This window comes from Fragaria vesca, linkage group LG7, assembly GCF_000184155.1.
Source record: "Fragaria vesca subsp. vesca linkage group LG7, FraVesHawaii_1.0, whole genome shotgun sequence".
Classification (NCBI taxonomy): domain Eukaryota; kingdom Viridiplantae; phylum Streptophyta; class Magnoliopsida; order Rosales; family Rosaceae; genus Fragaria; species Fragaria vesca.
In genome coordinates, this window is record NC_020497.1 from 7,818,177 (window position 1) to 7,840,816 (window position 22,640).

The 22,640-nt window shown below is 37.7% G+C and overlaps 2 protein-coding genes across 2 annotated transcripts in view; both read left to right on the top strand.

Moving 5' to 3' along the window:
• The first annotated feature begins 4,359 nt into the window (after positions 1–4,359).
• On the top strand, positions 4,360–6,573 carry LOC101312584 (flavonol synthase/flavanone 3-hydroxylase-like). The gene is made up of 3 exons (XM_004308444.1): positions 4,360–4,665; positions 5,097–5,344; positions 6,003–6,573. Exons 1-3 carry the CDS (start codon positions 4,360–4,362, stop codon positions 6,571–6,573), a joined length of 1,125 nt encoding a protein of 374 aa, XP_004308492.1.
• A 14,643-nt stretch (positions 6,574–21,216) lies between these two features.
• LOC101312874 overlaps positions 21,217–22,640 on the top strand; it is a 2,326-nt gene continuing 902 nt past the window's right edge. The window contains exon 1 of the mRNA XM_004308445.1: positions 21,217–21,294. Within this exon, the coding sequence (XP_004308493.1) occupies positions 21,217–21,294 (78 nt within the window). The remainder of the gene's footprint in view (positions 21,295–22,640) is intronic.

A 22,640-nucleotide genomic window follows, 5' to 3' on the forward strand; every position in this document is an offset into this window, starting at 1 on the left:
TAATTATAGACAGATTTCGACAACACCCAACTTTTTCTCCCGTTTTTTCTTCTCCCGTATTTTTTCCCAGATGAGCTGCTGCTGGCCAGATCTGCAAATATAAAGCACTTTAGCCGACGACATATTAATTTCGTCGGCTAAACTTTTAAATATTTCGTCGGCCATAGTCTGTGAACTTTAGCCGACGAAATAAATTCTTTAGCCGACGACATCTTAATTTCGTCGGCTAAAGTTTACCATAGCCGACGAAAATTTAACTTAGCCGACGAAGGAAAATTTCGTCGGCTAAAGTGGACTTTAGCCGACGAAAAAATGGTTCGTCGGCTAAAGTCTTTCTTCTGGTAGTGTTGCTACCTTTTTGCCAATTTGCTACCTTTTTGTGATTTTAATTTATTCATTCAAACATGAATTAATTCTAAAAATTGAAGGTTAAAGTTGGTCAATATTGAAATTTTGATAAGTAAATCGGTTAATCTTGAATCTTGAAAGCCTAACGTAGCAAATTTGATGGAATGGTAGCAAATTGGCTGAAATAAAAGCTAAGGTAGCAAATTAGTTAATTTAAAAAAGTTAGGGTAGTAAATTGACTTAAATGAAAGTTAGGGTAGCAAATTGACACTAAAATGAAAGTTAGGGTAGCAAATTGACAATTATGCCAAACAAACCATTTGTGCTGCAGATTCATTTGCAACCAAACATGAGTTTTCTCTTTATTTGTATTATACTTATCTCATATAATTTGTTTACCGGGATTGCTGTATCACTTTACTTTTCTGTTCTTTTTTGTCGCCACGTGTGTCTGGGCTCGGAGTTTGACTCCGTTTATCCCTATAGGTTTATTTTGCTTTGTTGGAGTATCGAAGCTGGCATGGGTTCTTTCCGTTCGCTTTCGATCTGATGAAATTTGTTTACCTGACTACTTTGCGGTGACCTATTGGTCACTCTCTTCTCGTACGTAGAAGGTCACAATTTTATATAAAACCTCCTCATGCTGAATTTGGGTGAGTTAAAACATCTCAAAACATATTTGAGGGAGGGCAAAATCCGCTCAAGGTAAGAATGAATGAAGTAAGACGTTTGATGGCCGATTTGGGTAGAGAAAATTCCATCAAGGTAAATATGTGTGAATCGAAGAGAGATCCACTTAAGAGGTAAAGAGAAGGGTGAACATCATTCCCCCTTGAGGAAAAATCTATAAAGAGAATCCCTTCAAAGCGAATATGATTAAGGCTAATGCTTATTTTTCGACAACTACAAAAGAAGTAAAGAACTAGAAAATAGAACCTCTACAACATCCTTACCCATGAAGTTTATTGTAGCTGTGTTGGGAAGTTAGGCCTTTGCGAGAGTGAACTGCCTTCACTACTAGAAAAAGTCACTTAAGCGACAGAATTAAAACAATCAGGCGACGAAATTAAAACAATCACGACAAGAAAAGTCACTTTGCGAGTTTGTTGTAGCTTCTAGGTTTGTTTCGAACGTGGATGCTAGAGGCGCAAAAATCAGCTTGTCTAACTAAAACTTGACTTAATTTGATTCAAGATAGATCAAGGCTCGTTTGTTTTCCTCTTTGGCCACTGTCCAGTTTGTTTGTTTTGTCTCTGTTTTTTGTTTGTGTTCTTTTGTTTGTGTTTGTATTAATTCCATGTAAATTCCTGTGAAAGGTGTGGCCTAATTTTATCGGATTACTTTGGTTTCGAATTCGTTATGTATGCTCCATTTTTTTTTTAAAGAAATATAATTACTCTTTTAGGCTTAAAGCCAATAATGACCAAACATGTCAATGCATGAACAATCCGAGAATTGCTCAAGGCACAAAACAAAAGCTTAATCGAAAGTACATATTAGGAAATAAAAAAAAAAACGGAAAGGTGTCCAAAACAAAGCGAACATGAGAACTAGAATGCATAGTAACCTACTCTACTCTACTCTAGTATTATTCTAAACTCTCAACGATTAAGGCCTAAGATCTCATGGTGTATCTTTCACCGGTAAATAGAGAGATAGAATAATGCTAGGGTTTCATAGGGATCTTTCCTAGTGTGACTAGGGAGCTCATCCTTCCTCTACTTCCAAGCTAGCCTCCTGCTCACCAACCACAGAGCTTGATGCCATGGAATTTAAGGCTTCTCTTTGCAGTGTCTTCTTGTTTCTACTGCCACGGGAGCGACCTTGCTTCTTTGGAGACTTCCCGGTGTGAACAATGCTTAGGTTTCCATCAGAGACAACAGAAAAACAACCCACAAAGCTGGAGCCATGACAAGGATCACACGACCCGAGTGCTCAATCCAACCTCTCTCCGTAAGGGAAAATTCATTGATCCAAACCTAGATGTGCAGCCGCTGACGCTAACACATCCATGCCGTTGTCACACCACCGCCAGCGTTAGCGGTCAACCGTGGTACTAGATCAACCTAACGATTTAGGCACACAACCGCACTTACCTAGCTACCCACCTCATGGTATCCGCCCTTAGCCATCACTCCCATATATGAGTTTCCCATATCAACTCCAGCAATCTTGACCACGAGAGAGCTACCTACAAGCTAGCTGAGACGAGAGTAGCCACAGAGGCGTATAGCTATAGGGGGACAAGAGGGTGGGTTCAACTGACGCCTCTCAATTTTCAGACTAAGCTAGCTATATTGTTATATGATTGATTAGTAGAATGTGATGTTGTCAGTAAATTTGACCATTCTAACCATAAAGAAAAGAGTTTGTCATAAAGAATCCAATTTAGACAGAAGAGTTCAACTCATATGCACGTGGGTCTCTTTATTTTTTAATATAGATTCTTAATCCTAATCAACGATTGATTTCTTCTCCCTTTGATGTTGCAATTAAAACAAATTCATAACATTTTTCTTTGTCTTTTTAATATGTTTTCCCAATCAATTAAAACAGTTTTAATTGCTTCTTTTCGTATTCTTTTTTGGCATCCTTCAGTAAATTTTTCCATATCGTCGACTTAATTATGGAAGCAACTTTAGCTTTATTCGAAAAATATGGTAAGAGAAAAGCAGCTGATCAATTGGCACAATCTGAAGCTCTTCCAAAAAGATATAGATATAACAAAGGTACTTCGGAACATCATCCAAAAGAAGCAAACTTGACAAATCCATCAGCACCATATCAAGCTCACCCGACAAGTAATGCATATAAAGATATTGGTACAAGTAATGCATTTGAAGATATTAGTACGTACGTCAAACCATTATGTCAACGAGTTTAACATAAAGAACCTTCCTGGAGATCCGAGATGTCAGACTCTAATTTTAGACTACGTACGATCCTAATTAATGTTCAAGATCGAGTGCGAAGATATTATTTGATGAAAAGTCTTACCATCTTATCATTCAATGAAGATTATATTTTTATTTTGTGTGACATTATTGTTTAAACTCTTGACATTTCTATTTCTAGGGTTCAAAAACGACGTCTAAGAGTCACTTTGAATAATAACGTGAGTCTCTTTAATAATAGTATAGAATTATAGATATATAAATGAAAACGAAGCGAGGCTAGGGCATCATCCTATCTAGGGTTTTTCTCTAACCATGAGACTGATCTACAGAAAGTCCCCTAATATAATATGGTTGAGTCGTTTGGTCAAACAGTCAAAGTATCAAGCATTAGCTTCAACTAGTTCGATGTTAACCACGTCAGAGTATAAAATGCTAAGGTAAAGAAAATACCAGAAACAAACAATTGGTTTTGGCCCAATACCAGAAACAAACATATTTTTAGGTCAAGAAACTCAATACCAGAAACTGGTTTTGGCCAATACCAGAAACAAACAATCAGCTCGATCTCATCTACTTTGTCTTTCGGCGCGTGAATATACACACCCTGCAATATACCGATCAAAGCTCACCTTTTTCATTTCTATTAGATTAAAATTTCTGGCTAGCGAGGAGAAAAGGCAGGAGAAGATCAATCAGTATCAGAATAAAGAATGAAGAAGAGGTATGGGGGAGTTCCCTGCACCTGGAATTTGGGACCGTTTGATGGGTTTAGTACAAGTTGATAGATAATTACTACTTCAGAATGCTTAATTTAGTTTCTCAAATATACGACTGCTTGCCTCAGTCGGCTCAAATGTCAATGATATTTATGTACAAAAAGCTATCTGGTGGTACATATGTATATATTCTACCATTTTAGTTCCATACACTGTAACTGTACAAGAATAGAAGGTATAGTGATCAAGTTGACGAAATGGAATACAAAATAGTTTCTTCATTTTTATACACTATAAATAGCATCCACTCCCAGTAGTTATCACGTACTTGTAGCTCATTCACTCACAGAAAGCAAACTGGCTGCTGGGTATTCAATTCTAAGCAGATCGAAGAAGTAATGGAAGCTGGTGATCATCAAGAGGGAGCAGCGAGCTCATCATCCTCATCATCGAAAACTAGTGGCAGTTCCAGAACTTCATCATCAACAACATCCTTCACTAGTGCACTGACTCTCTCCCAACTGGGGGATGCTCATGTGCCTCAACGCTATGTTCTCCCTCCTTCCCAACGACCAATTAGTCCTTCTTATCCAAACCTTTCAACTCTTCCCATTCTTGACCTTTCCTCTTTGCAAAGTTCTTCTCTTAGGCCTCATGTCATCAACAATATTCAGACTGCTTGCAAGGAAATAGGATTCTTTCAGGTATGCTAGCTCTTGTATATCTGCAACAACTGTACTATACATATAAAACTACATAAACCAACTAATTAGATAAGAACAACGTACTATTTTCAAAAACTAAAACAATTTCTACTATGGCTTAAGGTATTTAATGAGTTAATGTAACTACATATACAGTATGTTCTTTTTTTGATATAATTTTATGAAACAACCTTCTTTTTACCCGTTTACGTACGATAATATTGCATGTATATGCTCACGTTATCATCGCTATCTTAGCCTCCAATATCCTTCCCCGCTGCAGCACGAAATTCGTTCATATGAGTGCAGAATTACTGGTAATAAGAGCGTAAATAGCCTCTACCTTGAAAGATTTATGCATGCATTTTTTCTTTATTAACCTAATTTCTGTACATTTTCATATGCTAACAAATACTGTTCCGATTTTCTAGGTTATCAACCATGGAATCCCTCTTTCGGTGATGAAAGATGCCCTAAGTGCTGCGAATGAGTTCTTTAACCTACCTGTTGAGGACAAGATGCTTTTAGGGTCTGATAATGTTCATGCACCTGTAAGATATGGAACAAGCATAAATCATGCTGTTGATAAGGTTCATTTTTGGAGAGACTTCATCAAGCACTACTCTCATCCTATCTCAGAATGGATCCATCTTTGGCCATCAAACCCTTCTTCTTACAAGTAAATAACCAAGCCTATATATGGCATTCCTTTTCAGCTCTTGATAATTTTTTTTTCCTATAACTTGCATATATGCTTTCAATACATGAAGGGTCACAAGGTTGTTGTGGAAATTCACTGCAACGCTGCAAAGGCTCACCATTTTGCAGAATATAACTAGTGTTTGTCTGAGCAATAAGAACTTTGGAAGTCTCAATGGCAATGATTTCTCAAATGGAATTAGTAACACTCCCGAAGCCTGTCAAAATATGCAATAGCAAGTGTCATACTGCTCAAGTATGTTCTCAAAGATCTGTTGCCTCTGGATCTTATATACAGTGTCAAATTTGCATGAAGTCAGGTCATAGTGTAGCTGAATGCTTATACAGGCATACATATTCTTCTCGATCAGCAACCAACTCATATCCTTGATGCTAGTCAGTTCCTCAGCCAAACACTAGTCATATTCTGCAAAATGGTGAGCCTTTGCAGCGATGCAGTGATTCTCCACAACAACCTTGTGACCCTTCACATAAAATGAGAATATCTTACAATCTGGTGCACATCCTTCTACTCATGTTGACGCATTTGGTAGCTAGCTAGCTAGTATGAACGTACCAGTTAAGTTCATTTAACCGAACATATATGTGTTTCTAATACTTATATATATATTTGATAGAGAGAAGATGGGAAACTACGCCAGAGCTGTGCAAGTGTTACAACAGCAACTAATGGAGCTTGTTATAGAAAGCCTAGGGTTAAACCCTAATTACTTACATGATGAAGTTGAAAATGGCTCCCAGGTGATGGCTGTGAATTGCTATCCCAAATGTCCAGAGCCAGAGTTGGCACTAGGCATGCCTTCACATTCAGATTACGGCTCCATAACAATTCTACTCCAAAGTTGTCCAGGGCTTCAGATCATGGACCAAAACAAGAACTGGATCTCAGTCCCCGACATTGAAGGAGCTCTGCTAGTTCAGATGGGAGACCAAATGGAGGTTCTGAGTAATGGCCAATACAAAAGTGTGGTTCACAGGGTGACTGTTAGTGATGAGAATAATAGACTTTCCATTGCAAGTCTCCATAGCCTTAGTTTGGATAAGAAGATAGAGCCTGCACCTATGCTTGTGGACAGTGAACATCCAAAGTCCTACAAAGAGTTCAGCTTCAGAGACTTTCTTGATTACATCACAAGCAATGATATCGTAAAGGGGAGGTACATTGATACGCTGAAAGAGAATCCATGAACTAATGAACAGATGTCTAAGATGGTCGACAGATTTAAGGAATAAGGGTTGCATATATGTATCGGGTACCGGTACTAGCTAGCTTCCATTTATTTTCGAACTAGTCCCAACTTGTTTTTTTTTTTCCTTTTTCTTTTTTTCTTGTATTTTTTAGTTATGTACATATATAATATCAATAATTTGTTTACTAAAAGTTAATTGATACCAATTATCTCATTTATCTGTGTGTGCATATATATATATATATATATATATGTGTGTGTGTGTGTGTGACTATATATATATTCTTAAATTATCTGCGAATCAAGTTAAGTAGTTAACTACTTACATTATTAATGAAGTTCTTCATCAAAAAGATTAATCACTTTAAACCTTCAAACATAAGGGGATGGCTTTAGCAAAAAAATGTCAAAAAACATTTGATTCCACACCAGCAAGTAACTTCTTTTTGAACTATAAATTACATTATATGGATCGATAGTAGTCCACTGTTTGATTCTTTTCCTTTTGTTTTGTGAGACGTTTCCAGTTTTTACACACAATCTTTTGGTCATATTTGCACATGAAAATAAAAAATTTGAAATTTACTCTATACCAATTTCATGATCTATAACTGTAAGAATTTGTCAGAAAAAAGAGTACATGATCATTATCATTACCTGATTAATTGACAGAATAATTTCAGCATAATATTGTGCCTGATTTATAAATTCAACATCGGAAAACAAAAATACACTACAATTAATAATCGACATCAAAATCACAAAGTAGTTCATTGGTTTGATTTACTTCAACAATCTAATAAAAGAATAGGATTAAGTACAAGTAATCTCTTTTGTGGATTTGCTCAAGAGTGAGGCTACTTACAGATTGCTCAAACTATCTAAAACATGCATGCCCACAAATCCTGAAGTCTCTGCACTCAGAGATGTTCCCTTCTTCTTCTTCTTCTTCTTCTTCCTTGGTTTTGATTGGAGATCAACCCTCTGCCATCTCAGGGGTTACAGATCAGATCAGAGATGAAGAACTTTGCTAAGAGCCGTAATGCGATGTGATGCTGAGCGTGACCGTCTCTACGGGCTATATTAATCTAACGGTGGGAATGCGCTATAGCCCTGAAAGATGTGAAGTAATGACCACAGATTTTTTGAGTGGGATGCAATAGCATGTGAGCGCTCGTAATGTCGTTTTGGTGTATTGGTTTTTGCTTACAAAATTCATAAAAGCCACAATACATTCTCGACTACAACCTCAGGATAGATTATCAAAATCACTGCCCTCTTACGGAACAAACTCAAATATCTACTCTGTCACTTTGATGGTGTTTCACAGTATACATAAGCAAACAGACGATATCTTATTTCACAAATATGATGCAATTAAGTTTCTCAATCAAGTACACATTGCGCTCACGTCGTTATACATAAGCAAACATACGATATCTTATTGCACAAATATAAAGCAATTAAGCTTCTCAATCAAGGTTTTATAAATCTACGATTGGGTCATATAAGCCAACTACTAATTAAGGTGCTTGAACTATCGATTGATTTTGTGATTTTCATAGTTTTACCTTTAAGAAACGATTTATACATGTTGAGGAAACAGAATATATCAATTGTTGTGTGACTGTATTCTATATTTTATACACATATAGATCGTACCAGAAATGTATATACGTCCTCACCTATACCAATCATATTACATTTGGTTTGAAGCTAGGAAAAGTACTTATTTTGTCTTCCCTTGAGAAGGAAAACAGAATGGAAATGAAATTTATCGAGAAATTTTCATTTCGATGTAAATAATGTAAAAAGACTTATCCGGAATATCCAGAAAGTTGTAAAACGATCGTAAGGGCATCTCCAACAATCTTTTCTATACCCATACCCATACTTATATTTTGAGTCACCCAAACCCATTACTATTCAAACCCATATTTCATCTCCAACCATTATGTCAAAACCCATACTCATACCCAAATTTTAGTTATTTTATATAATTTCTGGACTTTTAATTTTGAATGATCATTCAATCTGGGCCGAGCATTTTTTGACCGTTGGAGGGTTAGAACAGAGCTCACGTGGGATGACCCATAGGTGTGCAGCTCCGGTTCCACTTGTGCGTTGCGCGTCTGCAACTCCCGCCCTTTTTTCTGTCGTCTAGCGTGCGTTCTCCACAGACGATGCGTCCCGCGTGTAGCTCCTGCCGCTGCCCAGTCCGTCACGTGTAGCTGTTGCCTTTTGCTGCCTTCTGGGTCCTGCGCCAAGCAATTTGGGTTTCCTCCTTGTAACTCGACCCATTTTGGGTGGTGAGTCTAGTAGGAACCTATAATTGGGTATGAGTTTTGATTGTTGGAGATGAATTTTTATGGGTTTTGAGTATAGGTATGAGAATAGCAACCCTTGTTGGAGATGCCCCTAAATAATGTATAGAGTAATAAATTAGTGATTCATTCTGAGTGGGAATGAACAATTTTCCGACCTAAATATCCCCTTTGTCAGGAAAATATTTCATCTCGTTTTGTTATCCCAAACACAAGAAAGGAACAACCTTTCCTATATTGTCGAATAATTTTCATGAACTAAACGAGGCGTTAAATATGCTTCATCATTCGTCTTAATTAGTATCAGGAATCCTCTATCATTTTTCAAGTCTATCAAAATGAACGTGCAGCGTCGATCTTTTAGTGCGGACATTTGGTTCTGGTGTGAGTAATATAGCTAAGGTCATCCTTGTGATTATTTGGCGGTCACTGCAAACAGAAAGGAGCAATGTGTCAATAGAACAGGCATTTCGGGGCCACGTTTCATTTGAACGTAAATAATCTTCCTAAATGCGTACCTGGTGACAACTATACCAAAATAGATAAGAAGCTAGACAAAGAGGAAATAATAGAATGATATATGGACAACCATATCCTGCTTATTGACTATAGTATTACGTCGACGTAGACGATATCACTCTTCTCCAACACACGTACTGACGACGGACGATCGATCCTTTCAAGGAGGGAAATTTGAACTTGAACTTCATGCATTTATATAGTGAAGCAGGCTAATTAGCGATCGAGAAACCGAAACTAAGAATATTTACAAAACAAACAAGGCCAACACACCTTGGGAACGACTCGCGCTTCTTAAAAATCAAAACTAACAAGCAATTATCATACAACAAACAAGCTGACCTACCTTAAGAACCACTCCTTGCAACTTCCTTTCTTTCGCGCTCTCGATCGATCATGATTCTCATACATATTCATATCTAGGTACATCTATCAAGAATCATTTTCTAACCATGCATGGATGGTTGATGGTTCTAGTCCAATCAGTTATATACGTATGTGTACGTCTGTATGAGCAAGTACATGTTGAAGGCATGCAAACGTGCCGTAATTTGGTACAGCGCAGGTATACTCATGTAAAAATCTAGTTTTATAAGACTAAAAGAGAGAATAAAAGTCCTTTTTTATAGTTTAGATATACGACCAATTAAATAGCTAGTTTTGCAGTTATATAAGGGGGAAAAAATTGGATTCTCATGCACGTCAAACTATGAAAGAAAAAGAAATTGCCAACTATATTGAAAATGTTTATAGATAAAAGACTCTTATTGATGACACTCACAATAATGCCGGCCCTTCTGAAGAATGCAGATGATCGACAGCTAAACCAAATGAGAAAAAGAATTCTTTGAAATTTTTCCAACGAACTACGTACTCTATTCAAAACATAATACTATGATTAAAATTGTTTGGAAAATGCTCTCATTTGGTCTGAACGGGAGAGTACGTTGATATGTTTCTCAAATGTCGAAAATCCTTCAACATGATTCAAAGAATTAAGGGTGTACGTAATGAACCCAAAAATGGTAATCAAAGAAGACATTTCAAAGATAAAAAATCAAGAATATATGTCGTTTGAAGAGAATGTATGCAACTATGCACAGCTATTGAAATTTGGAAAACTCCAACTAATTATACACAGACCTTTATGATCTACATTACATATTTACATGCAATGGACTGAGTGACAGTTTCACGTCTATTCTTTACACAAATTAAACGGAGCAATTTACAGTATTTGAATATCTATACGTACAAATAAGTTCTTGATCAACTCTGATCGAGTTAACTGTCCATATTACCATTGAAACAGAAGTGAAGTTAGTTAGCTAATTGGAAAGACTTTGCAAAGAACGCGAAAGGCTTTCTATATAAAGAACAAATCAAGAGTATGCTCAAATTCCGTTTTCATGCCAAATTAAGATCAATGCATAATGAAATGAGCTAGATAAGGCGAGCTTTGGAAAACAGTTTACCTTTCAAATGATTCATCGAAGGCTTTGGATTCGCAGCATGCACGTACTTGAATTGCAGCAAAAACTAGCCTTCTTGTGTATGAAGTTATGAAGGAGATCTCTGAAATTCTTAGCTAGGAAGATATAAGGAAGTAAGTACTCATTTCTCGATCGATAAGGATTCTCGTGCATTGCTAGTTATGTGTATAGCCCTTTGCTATGGAGCTATCCCAATCCTATGAATCCATGCACCATGCTAATCAAGCAGAAACGATCCACTGATACTTCAATGGGCCTACAATATTCCTGTGAGGGAAAGATCGACATTGTGTTCTTATATCAAATCACACAAGCCTCTCTTATATACCACAACTACATGCTGATGTTTCATTCTTCTGGGATGTAAAAACTAAGATTTTCCATGAAGGAAGTCTCACGTACATTGCTTGTCATCTTACTTATCCTGAAACCGTCTAAATATCTCGGTGTTTCCTCTTATCACATTCCTTGCACGAGTCGGTATTTTTATAACCTAAAACGGTATCTAGCCCCTGGTATTCTTACTTATCTATTCTTCTGTTGGATACTGATACTGTCCCTGGTATTAAATAGTTTCGTCACTACGTTATAGGAAACATCTTTGCTTGTGATGAATACATCAGACTTAGAAAAAAACTCATCGAGTTCCGATCGGTATGTACATTTTCTTTCTCTCTAAGATACGAATAAATATGTGTGCGCGTGCGCGCGTGTGTGTATATATACATATATTGTATGCAAAACCGCTTCTATGTTCTGTGGACTTGTTTTGACAGCAATCTATAAAACTTCAATGTTCTCAAATGCAAGCTAAGATCTAGCTGAGTATTCATTGAATCATTGTGTAGATATAAATGTGCAGTTACGTATAGCTTGGAATCAATTGAATAATAATATATGGATTCACTGAAGAGAGATACAAAAGACAATCCCTTAATATATTAGATCGATCTTGTATAGTGAAGCTAAGCTAGCCAGGTTCCAACGTACTGGTGTGTCTATTTTTGTAAAGGTCCGAGTCAAATTTCAACACCAGTAGCCTGCTGAAATAGAAACAGACAGATAACAAGTACAACTAATGGTACATATTACTGTCATGCATATTTTTGTTTATAAACAAGTTGGTCCTGGATTCATTCGATTCTTGTAAGTTTCTGAGCTTTTAGTTTCGGGGATGACACACGTACCTGAACACATGCATGTATGGGGGTATTGATTATCAGTGTTTCTTTCCTTTTTGAATTTTCAAGTTATTTTCCATTGACCTGAATATGCAGGAGTTTTGGTTTTTTTTGTTTTTCTCGATAAAATGCAGGAGTTTATTTTGTTGTTAATTGGTTTCAATTTGTTTTTGATTGAGCTGAATATGCAGGAGTTTTGTTGTTGGTATTATTGCTTCTGTCACGAACAGGAACAAAGAAACAAAAGCTAGCTTTCTGTTTAGAGGGATAAGATCGAGCATATCTGCACATGGATGCTAGCTAGGTTAATACAGGTCACCAGATTTTTTGTGCTTGCAGATATCTCTGTTTTAGTGCAACTGGGCTCTTGCGGCACGAAATTTCGGGTGAGATATAGGAATTAATGGTCACTCTGCTGCCTGCCTGCCTGCCTCTGCATTTAGTTCAAGTATAGGATGGAATTATTATTATTTTATCACTAATTTGACCTCATTGTCACCGAAAGTTTTTCTTTCGATGAACACCAAGGACAAATGTGATAATTAAATAAATTATAATACGCTATTTTCTTTTCATAAAGCAAATCACTTAATTTTCATTTATAGTGTATGATAAAACTCATGACAAAACTGCCATTACATACACTTTCTCGCTATCATATACAAAAAGTTGTGAAGGGACCTCATTATATGGTACATACAATAGAACCACTCATTTATCGCACTCACGTGTACGTTCACTTATTAAGTGAGCCTACTACTAATGACAAAGCTAGCACAAAAATAGGCTATTCAAAATAAAAATTACACTTAGGCCTCGTTTAGTTCATGGAAATGAAGGGAAAGAAACCAAATTCTTTGTATTTTCCATTAACACATGAGAAATTATAATTCCCATTTATTTTCATTTCAAGTGTTTGGTACTCACAAAGAAAGGAAACAAAATCATATAATTTTCAAAAAAAACATGTAGTTAAAAACGGTAAACACTAACTTAATTGGGGTCAATTTAATAAAAAAAAATGTAATAATTGCAAGAAATTGGGAGGGAAAGTGGTTCATTGGGTTGGGTGGAGGGAACAACTTTCCTATCTATTTTCCCTACAACTGGCCGGGAACCAATTTACTTTCCCACTATTTTCCTTAGGTTTCCAAACACAAAAAAGTAATGACTTTCCTTTCCTACTACTTTGATTCCATGAAACAAATATGGCCTTATATTTTGCCCTTATTAATAGGGCTAATAGGACTTGCAACAGAAACCAAATTACATTGGTAGAGTTCTTGGATCACACAAGTCAACCTCTTTTTTTCTTGACACTGGTATAATCTTCAGAAGTGTCAGAACCTGCATAGATAAAGGTTCCATCATTGGCTTCCACAAACCCTAATGCCCTAGTTGTGAGTTTGACATCATGGTTTTTTATTTTCTTGCATTCTACATAAGTAACCAGAGCATAATCAAAAACAATTTTCATTTTTTGTTTGAGAGGAGAAAGGTGAAACAGGACGTTGTCTTTTCAGTGTTGCATTGTAATAGTTCTCAGATGGTGCTGGCAGTGCAAGGATGTCAGAACCCACCCTGAATTTCACCCGAAGTAAATTCTGTGGGGACCGCCTTCAAGGAAAAATTTACCGAAAAATCGGCATAATCTCCTTTGAAAATGGACAACCCTTCCTAATAATACCTGCATGCACTTCAAAAGAATCCATTTATAATCCTCTACTCCTGGAGCCTTCGTGCTCCCCAAATCATAACACCACCCAAAATTTACTAATCCAAACAAATCTCACATCCAACCATTTATAGGTTCAGAGCAACTCTAACAGGAAGAAATGAAACAAAATAAATTAACAAGCGGAAGCTATATGATGACTATGCCTCATCTCCATGTACGCCCGACCTCGACTAAGCTAACCTGCAAGCTGGGCATTTTTAAAACGAAAGGCCCAGGGGAAAACACTTAACAACGTTAGAGTGAGTGGACAAAAATAAATTAATAAAAATATTTATGCTTCCCCATTTTAATTTCTAAAGAAAATATACTGCATGCGGCAGCTCAAAAGCGCTCAACACAAAAACTGGCAATTTCATGACTAGCTCCGGCTAGTCTCCATAACTCAAAGAAATACAGCCTCTCAGGCTAAACTATATATATAAACATATATAAGTGTATGTATTTACACTCGTCAGACTCCTTGTATGAATTTTAAGAACAAATTAGAAAAATAGAAATTCATACAAGGCTACTACGCTTGCGTCTAACGCTCACGTCACACCATAATGGAATTATACCTCAGTATGGCGGAAAAAGAACGAGTGTATATACGTGTGGACTCCCTATATGAAAACCTAAATAAACCAAATAAGAAAATAGTTTTCATATAGGGCTACTACGCTTGTGTCTAACACTCACGTCACACCATAATGATATTTTACCTCATTAAGGCGGATCAAACACGTATGGCTAGCTAGCATTTATATATATATACTATACTCACATAAACATCCAACAAACATATCCACCGAAAATCTCATTTCCGGGAACTCTCCAAAGGAGGAAAAATTGCCAAATATCCAAGAAATAAATAAATCTCAGCAAGAGAAATAAATGATCAACAAAATAATTCATCGCATGCTTTTCATTTAAAACAAAGGTCCACTCACAACTCTAGGCATAAACCCGACGAAATCCAAATCGTCACTCCAATAAGGTTTCCTCGAACCCTGGCACAAATATATAATTAAATTCCCAACTAAAATCCAATATTTAAACAAAATAGGAAAAATTAAATATGAGCCGCAACCACGCTCATCCTTGTCCAACTTCGCCTTTCCTAAAACGAAACGATCCAACTTTAATACTATAATCGGCAGCCGTAATTACAACCTCTCCAGAACAACGACTTAAATCCTACGGCCGGATTCTACATTAATTAACCGCAAAAAATACCAAACTTTGGAAAATCACAAACCTATTCAAAACTCATCCGAAAATTCCATAATTTACATCAATATACTCCTCTTAATATTCCACATTTAAAAACATTAAAATCTCCCAAACAGCTCCGGCGCCGGCAGCGGCGGCCAGAGGCCGATTTCGGCGACCTCCAATTCCTATGAAATTTTGACAGAATAATCCTTTCATCATGCTCTACAACTTTCCTAACTAGCACAAACCCAAAATCCAAGCCTAGCTATGCCAATCGAGCAAAAACATCCAAATCGCCCTAGAACTTCCACCTCAAATTTCTCCTTACCTGAAGCGAACCGGAGTGAGTCCTTTTAGGGCAAGGCAGCTGGGTTGGAGACCTACAAAACCGTACCAAGCTTGCCCGGATTGGTGGCCGGAGGAGGGAGTTCCGGTGATGGAACCACCACGGCAGTCGCCGCTTTCAGGGGAAAGAACGCCCTCACGGTGGAGCTAGGGCAGCCCTCACCGGCCTAGAATGGAAGCTGGGTCGGAGGGCAACCGAACGGGACCGGAGCGGCAGCGGCTGGTGGCCGGACGGCGGTGGACGGACGGCAAGAAAAACTGGTTGCGGGAGGGGCTCGGGTGGAAAATCGGGAGAGAGAGAAAAAAAAGAGGGCTGGGCTTTTGACCACCTCTTGACCTGGTCCACATCCTTATACAACCCAATTCCAAAATAAAACAACCCGAAAAAAAATAATACCCGAATAAAAATTACCTTTTACTAGCTAAAATTTACCATTTTTACCGTCGTCATAATTTTCTCCTACGAATAATCCTCCGCATATAATTGTCCCCGAAACCCCTCTAGGGACCAATTAAACTATTACCTCAATGATGGAGACGGTAAAATTCTTATTATAACCAAGCTAGTAAATAAGGTAAAATATAAGGGTCGGGATGTGACAAAGGACCTCAGTAGCCTCTTCACATTTCAGCCAATTCATTTGTTCAAAATCGGTTTACGAGACTTCCCCTGCTCTTTCGGCTCAAAAGACCTCTTGCCACATAAGGCAAACTTGGGGTTTGAAGACCCTAAAACTTACTCCTCCATCAATTAGCCCAACTCTTGTCAAACGTCCAAAGGATTTTAGCATTTCAACCCTAGTCGTAGTAGTAGGTTTAGGCATTATCAAATAGACATCATTCTCATGCCAAATCAATTTACACAGTGATTACAAACATCCAGGTTCTCAAAATGAAATTCAATTTCAGCCTTGTTTTCGGGTTAGCTCACGGTATTGGCATCAGGCTGCGTGTCTATACGAAATGGGCTTCGTCACGTTCTTTCCTCTCAAACCTGTCAAAAGAGACAATACGTCGGAGGGCGATTCTTTCCTTTCAGGCTTGTTTCCGAGTGACTCGTGGAATATTTCTAACAAGTCCCCTAAGTCCCCAAAAGAACATCGCTTGGGTGGGGATTTTCGTGCCTTTGAAGTGCCGGGTGACTCGTGGCGAGTATGTGACAGTGTCAAGGTTCTATGTGGGTTTTGGCAATATTGAATGACATTTCGACGCGTACAAGGTGTGTAATAAAAGGTGTTTTACTAATCGAGGGGTCTATCTCGTATTTCGAGACGAGGGGTGCATTGGTGGATGACGTGGCGCATTTGTAGCCAGTGGTTAAAGATAAGATGAATGGCTGAGAGTGACTCGAAGGTGTCTATATAAACTGCTGCCATTCTTTTCCTTAACTTTTCTTCAGTTCCTGCATGTTTTGAGTGAAAAAGTGAGACAGAAGAAGAAGAAAGTTGCTTGTTTGTGTTGTTTGCCGTTGTTACGTACTCTGCTTGTCGTCGTGCTTTTGCTCGAAAAATGTGCTCCAAGTATGTCTTGGATACCTTGTTTTGGGTTTTTTCTTGTTTTTTTTATGTATCCAATGGTTTCTGAGTTCAAAGTTATTGGATTTGAAAAGGTCTGTTGTTGATTGTGAAATTGGGATTGGGTAGGCACAAATTGTAGGTCTTAAGGGTTCGTTTCTGGGAATTTTGGAAATTTTGGAAATCAAATGTAGGATTTTGAAAACTTGGGGCTTTAGGGCAACTCCAACCATAGTGTTATAAATTGAGTTTTATATCCGTTATAAGATCTCTTATTGCACTATTTATATAAGACTCATTTTCTCAATCATCTCTAACAATGAGTCGTATATGAGGTCTTATATTCACTTTAGTTTATTTAAAATAAGTTATGGGTGGTATATATTATATTAAATAATATGTTAAACATATTAAGTTAATAAAACTTCACAATTTTTATTTTTATCACAAAATTTTAAATTATTCTTATCATTAAATATAATTTTTTAATTCAAAAAAAAAATATATACATACTAACTTTTTGTCATGTTATGTCGGCATATATGACAAACAATCAAATTATTTAGTAGATATTATCTTGCGTTGTATCGGTATATACAACAAACAACTGAGTTCGGATGTGATAATCGTCGCCACGTGTCAAACACTAATTGACTATTTAGATTACGGGTTATATTTGTTCGACAAGTGTCATATCTTATATGTTGATATCATCTCAATTTGTCTATAAATATAAGGTCATCATCATCCTCATTCCTCACAAATTCACAAACACTTCTCATATCAAAATTTCTTTTTCTATGTCTTTATTTTCTACCGATACCGTAAGAGTGATGCTAGTAGAGTCAACCAAGAGAAAAAATTTAGGAGTATATGATGACATGGCGGATCGTGATGTTTGGCACGAAATCCGGGACAAGGGCGCGATCAGGAGGAGATATGATTTTGACCTAAAGATAAATAGATCGACCTATTGCGGTGCTAGATATGCCTGGTAACGAGTTTGTTAACTTTCGATTAGAGCAAGGAGCTTATGACGAGATTCCGAAACCGGTGGCAGAATGGAGAGGTATGGCTGTATGGCCTGAGGATGAGGAAGAAGAGGAAGATGTGATTGGGGTGGACCATGAGAGTGTTCCAAGGGATGAGAATATTTTGGTTGAGGGTGTGGACGTTAACTCGTTGAAGCTGATGGTAATGATGAGGAATTGGAGAAAGCGCCGGTAGAGGATAATGTGCAAGTCGTGGATAATCATTCTGTTGAGGGTCACACTAAGGATGAGGATGATGGCGAGTTTAAGGAGGAGACCCAAGAAGAGGACTGTGCAATTCTTAAACAAGATGAAGAAAAGGTTCTATCGCGAAAGAGTCAGGGTGAGGTACGTGGGATCTGAATCAAAACCAACTTCAAAGAAAAAGAAGAAAGACAAAGGGGCAAGCTTCTCTCAGGAACGCCACAAGTCTATGTCTGAGATTATGAAATCTTTACAGGGTATCGGGGTGGAGGACCCGCATGTGTGACACATGGCTTGTGACTTGCGCCATTGTGAGGCAGATGCATACATATTCGACCAAGAGGATTCCAAGACTGTGTTGTACCGGTCTCAAGAGAAGCTAATGCGAGTAAGTGTAGCTGAGTTTTCGTTGTTGTTCTTGTTGTTGTTTTTTTTTTACTCATGTGTCCTGATAAAAAGTGTGAAGATGATTTACGTGCAAGCGAGAAGGTTATTGCTGAGATTTAGAGCCGGGAGGCGTCATTGCGGGAAGAGCTTAGGGTGGCCCAAGAACAAATTAAACGAGAGCAGGCTGCTTTGGTCACATGCCGTAAGGCGACACTGGTGCTACTGTTGCTCAACTGCACAAAAATATAGATCTTCTAAAAAACAAAGTGATAGAATTTGATGGGGTGGTCGCGAGTTTGCATCAAGAATTGAAAATCCGGGATGAGCAGTGCCAAACTCAAGATCGAGAGATTGTTATGCTCGCGGAGCAAAATCAAACTCTGACTAATTAGGTGACCAGCATGGGGTTGAAGCACCAAGAGGACCTGGAAGCGGCAAAGAAAGCTAGTGTCACCGAATTTATTAAGTAGTCCTAGCTATTTGGCGGAGATTGAGAAGGTGAGGAGGCAAGGAATGGTAGATCTCGCTAACAAGGTCAACTGTTTGGGTGGATTGATTCAATTGCCATGGAAGCTTATTTTCAAGCCAAGAAGAGAAAATTGGAAAAAGTCAGACGGTTTTTGGTGAGCAGCAAGAGCAGATTTAGTGGGAGCAAAAATCAAAGAGTGATCGAGATACTTCGAGGACCCCTCATCCCTTGTCGGGTCAGTTGAGTGACATCATGTGGCCAAGGACTCCAGGGGCGGCTGTTGTGGAGGCTCATGATGATCCTAATGTTCAAGTGTCTGGTGTAAGAAATATGGGAGTGACCCCTGTGCGAGCGTCACCAAGTGGCATTGTTGGCGGTCCTCATCGGATTGCCCAGGAGGGTCAAGAGCTGTCGAAGCATGTGGTCATAAACTCGGGTATGGCGTGATGCTTCCTAGGCTGGTCGTGGTCGCGGTCATCGTTAATTCGTTCTGGATATTTCTCTATCTTTTGTTGTGTCATGTTTTTAAATTTTTGCTTAAATGTTGAACAGTTTTGCCATGCAATGGTGCTTGGCTTTATAATGTTGCGGGGGTGGCTTTCACTGATATATTCTGCTTCATATTGTCCTAAATAGTGTCTTGAAAGTTTTTCCTTAACATGTTAAGGTTTGCATTTCATCTCTTCTGATATGACATTGCAAGAAAGGTTGTAGTGCACATGTTCAGCCTAGGCACTTGACGCAATTGTTGTGTCTTAAGTCACATGTCCTCACTACGAAAACAGGTGATTATCATTGATAGCACTAGCAAGTAACCAAAATGGGCATTTCCATTTCAAAACAAAGAACAAAATTATACTTCGCTCATTTTTCTTCTTTTTTTTTTATTGTGAACCCTAATTCAGGAAGAGGTTGGTTTTTGACCTCTTTCTTTCGATGAATAGAGAAAGACGGAATTGGAAAAGTCAGTAAGAAAGAAAGGGATATGAGGTTGTAATTGGAGTTCTGAAAGTAATCCTGAAAATAAAGGCATGTGCGCGACAAATGACTACTTTTAACAGAAATTAATGCTAAAAATAAAGGCATGTTTCTTTATCTTTTGCAAAGTGATAGAATATGTCTAGAGACAGAGGCTCCTCATTCTCTCTAAAAATTTTCTTCCACATCTACTGGTTTGAGAATCCATCACCATTCCCCTGCCACCCATTCCACCCACCATCACCTCTACCTCCATCTCCACCTTCACCCAACCTCATTGATCAACTAGATATGCCTTCTGCGCCATCTACCAACTCCCTCTCCTTCATTTCATCAGATCTGTAGTGACGGAGTGATCTTTGTCTCTCTCCACTCACAGCTCATCTCCATCCCACGTTTCCTTCTTCTCCACAAACCAAATTTGCTCCACCGTATCTTTCTTTGGATGGTTTTAACTACGGTGAGTTCTAGATCTACTGTCTTCACCATTAAGCAAGCTTTCGCTCGTTAGCAAATTCTTGTCCAATCTAAAGAGGCTGTTTAGATTGCTTTAACAATCACTGCCTCTATGGTTACTTTGGTTTCATTGAGTCCTACTTGTGTTCCAACCAGCGGAGGAGGTGGTGTGATGTGGTTCCACAGTGGCTATTATCGTCCAAGAATTGGCTTGAATTTGGTGGTGGGATTGTGTAGCGGCAGATCCATAAGTGGAAGAATGTTAGGTTTCTAGGGTTTCTGGTTTTTATTTAGGCTTTATCTTGTATCTTGGTTAGACCCAATGTTGAAATTTTATGTTTTTTGGGCCTGTGTGCTTTATCAGCTGGGCCAATGTGCCTCTTTTGCTGAGGCCTATGTGCCTCTTATGTTGGGGCCTTTATGTGCCTCTTATTCTAGGGCTTCTAGATGCCTCTTGTAATTTATTTGATCCTTATGATCTTCTAATAGAGTTTTCTATTAAGACAAAAAAAAAAAAAAAAACAATGTTTCTTGTACTGTTCTCTTTTCCCAGAAGATGATTTGATTCGAAGAAAAAGGTTCTTTAGGTTGTGGATATTCGAAGGACTTGTTCAACACGTCAAAAGGGTCACTTCGCAAGCAGCTTCAGAAAACCATGATGGAACTCATTTTTCGTAGAATGCTACAAGTTGTAAGGATGAAACTGGATGGCCAAAGGCATTTAAGATGCATGATCTCATGCGGGAGGTTGCGCGCTATCAATATCAGAAAGAGAGAAAAAATTGTTGTGTAAAATGGGAAAGAAGTAATGGAAGAAATTGGATCGCGCCATTTTTCAATTCAAAGCAGTGAAGGAATAGAAATGAAATCATTCACAGAATCACAGGTATGTCAAAGCTGCATACCTTGCTAGTGTTTGTCATTGGCCTAATCATTGTCTTTCTCGAACGCATTGTCTTCCGGATTTAAACTATTAGGGGGTCTAAGTTTGGAGGATATGCCACTTGATAAACTGTCATATGATCTAGAGTAATTATTCAACTTGAGACATTTGAATTTGAAAGGAACTGCAATTAGGGAGCTTCTAAAATGATATCTCCATAACCTTCAAGTCTTGGACATTAGGAACACAAAGATTGAGGCACTTCCAAGAGGGTTTTCCAAGTTGCAAAATTTGTGCCACCTAATGATGTATTATAATGATAAGGATTATAATGATTTCAAGATCCTAAAACCGAAGAAATTGCAAGTTTTGGAGTAATAGCAACATACACTAAAATATTAATGCTACATACAGTAAAATATTTTAGAAAATGTGAATCTCACCGCTTTTGTTTCATCAATATTAATGACATGGATTTTGACTAATTCAAAAATACATTTCCTTGAATTATTTTATTAGACAAAAAAAAAAAGGAACAAGAAGAAGAAGAAGAACTCTAGTTTCCATTCAACACATTTGTGTTCCTTAACCACCATTTAAGCCCACTTTCTAATCCAAATCTACCCTCCATGGGTTGCTTTCTGTGCATATATATTGCCAACATAATTGATCATATTGATTCACGATCGATACTATAGATTGCTCACGATATTGAACGTTTTTCGCCTGATGTTAATTAATGTTATCATCCCATGAATCCTAACTTCTCTCATGAAGTGTAGATACCTAATACAATTTGAATTACCACAATGTAATTCTATGAAGATTCACGTGAGATTTGTAAACAAGCAAGTTTTTTGTCTTTAGTTTCTGATGTTCATGAACAAAGTCTCCAAATATGAAGAAGTGAAGAACTCCAACTCCAATTAGACTTGGAAAGAATCTCCAATTAAATCATGAACGGGAATTACTCACACCAATTAATACATTTTCTATTAGGAAGTATAATTGCTATAGTTTAGCATAAGAGTAAATGACACTTTAGTACTAATTTAAGCTTCATTTTGCCCATTTAAATGTTTTTAAAAGAAATGTGTCAACTTTAATATAAGGTGTGTAAAATGTGCCCTATTGGACAAAACTTTTTTAATGGGCCCATTTTTAACAGTTTTTTCTGTCGAAAATACCCTCAACCCGTGGAGTATATATACCAGACGAGATCCATTTTCAAATTTCTGTTTTCAAGAGAGAGAAAGTTTACGATCGAAGAGAGAGAGAGAGAGAGAGAGAGAGAGAGAGAGAGAGAGAGAGAGAGAGAGAGAGAGAGAGAGAGAGAGAGAGAGAGAGAG

Excerpts from the sequence above, each read along its gene's own strand:
- LOC101312584 (XM_004308444.1), top strand. The coding sequence starts at position 4,360 with ATGGAAGCTGGTGATCATCAAGAGGGAGCAGCGAGCTCATCATCCTCA. Across the intron at positions 4,666-5,096 it reads AGGAAATAGGATTCTTTCAG|GTTATCAACCATGGAATCCC; the intron begins GTATGCTAGCTC and ends CCGATTTTCTAG. Across the intron at positions 5,345-6,002 it reads TCAAACCCTTCTTCTTACAA|AGAGAAGATGGGAAACTACG; the intron begins GTAAATAACCAA and ends TATATTTGATAG.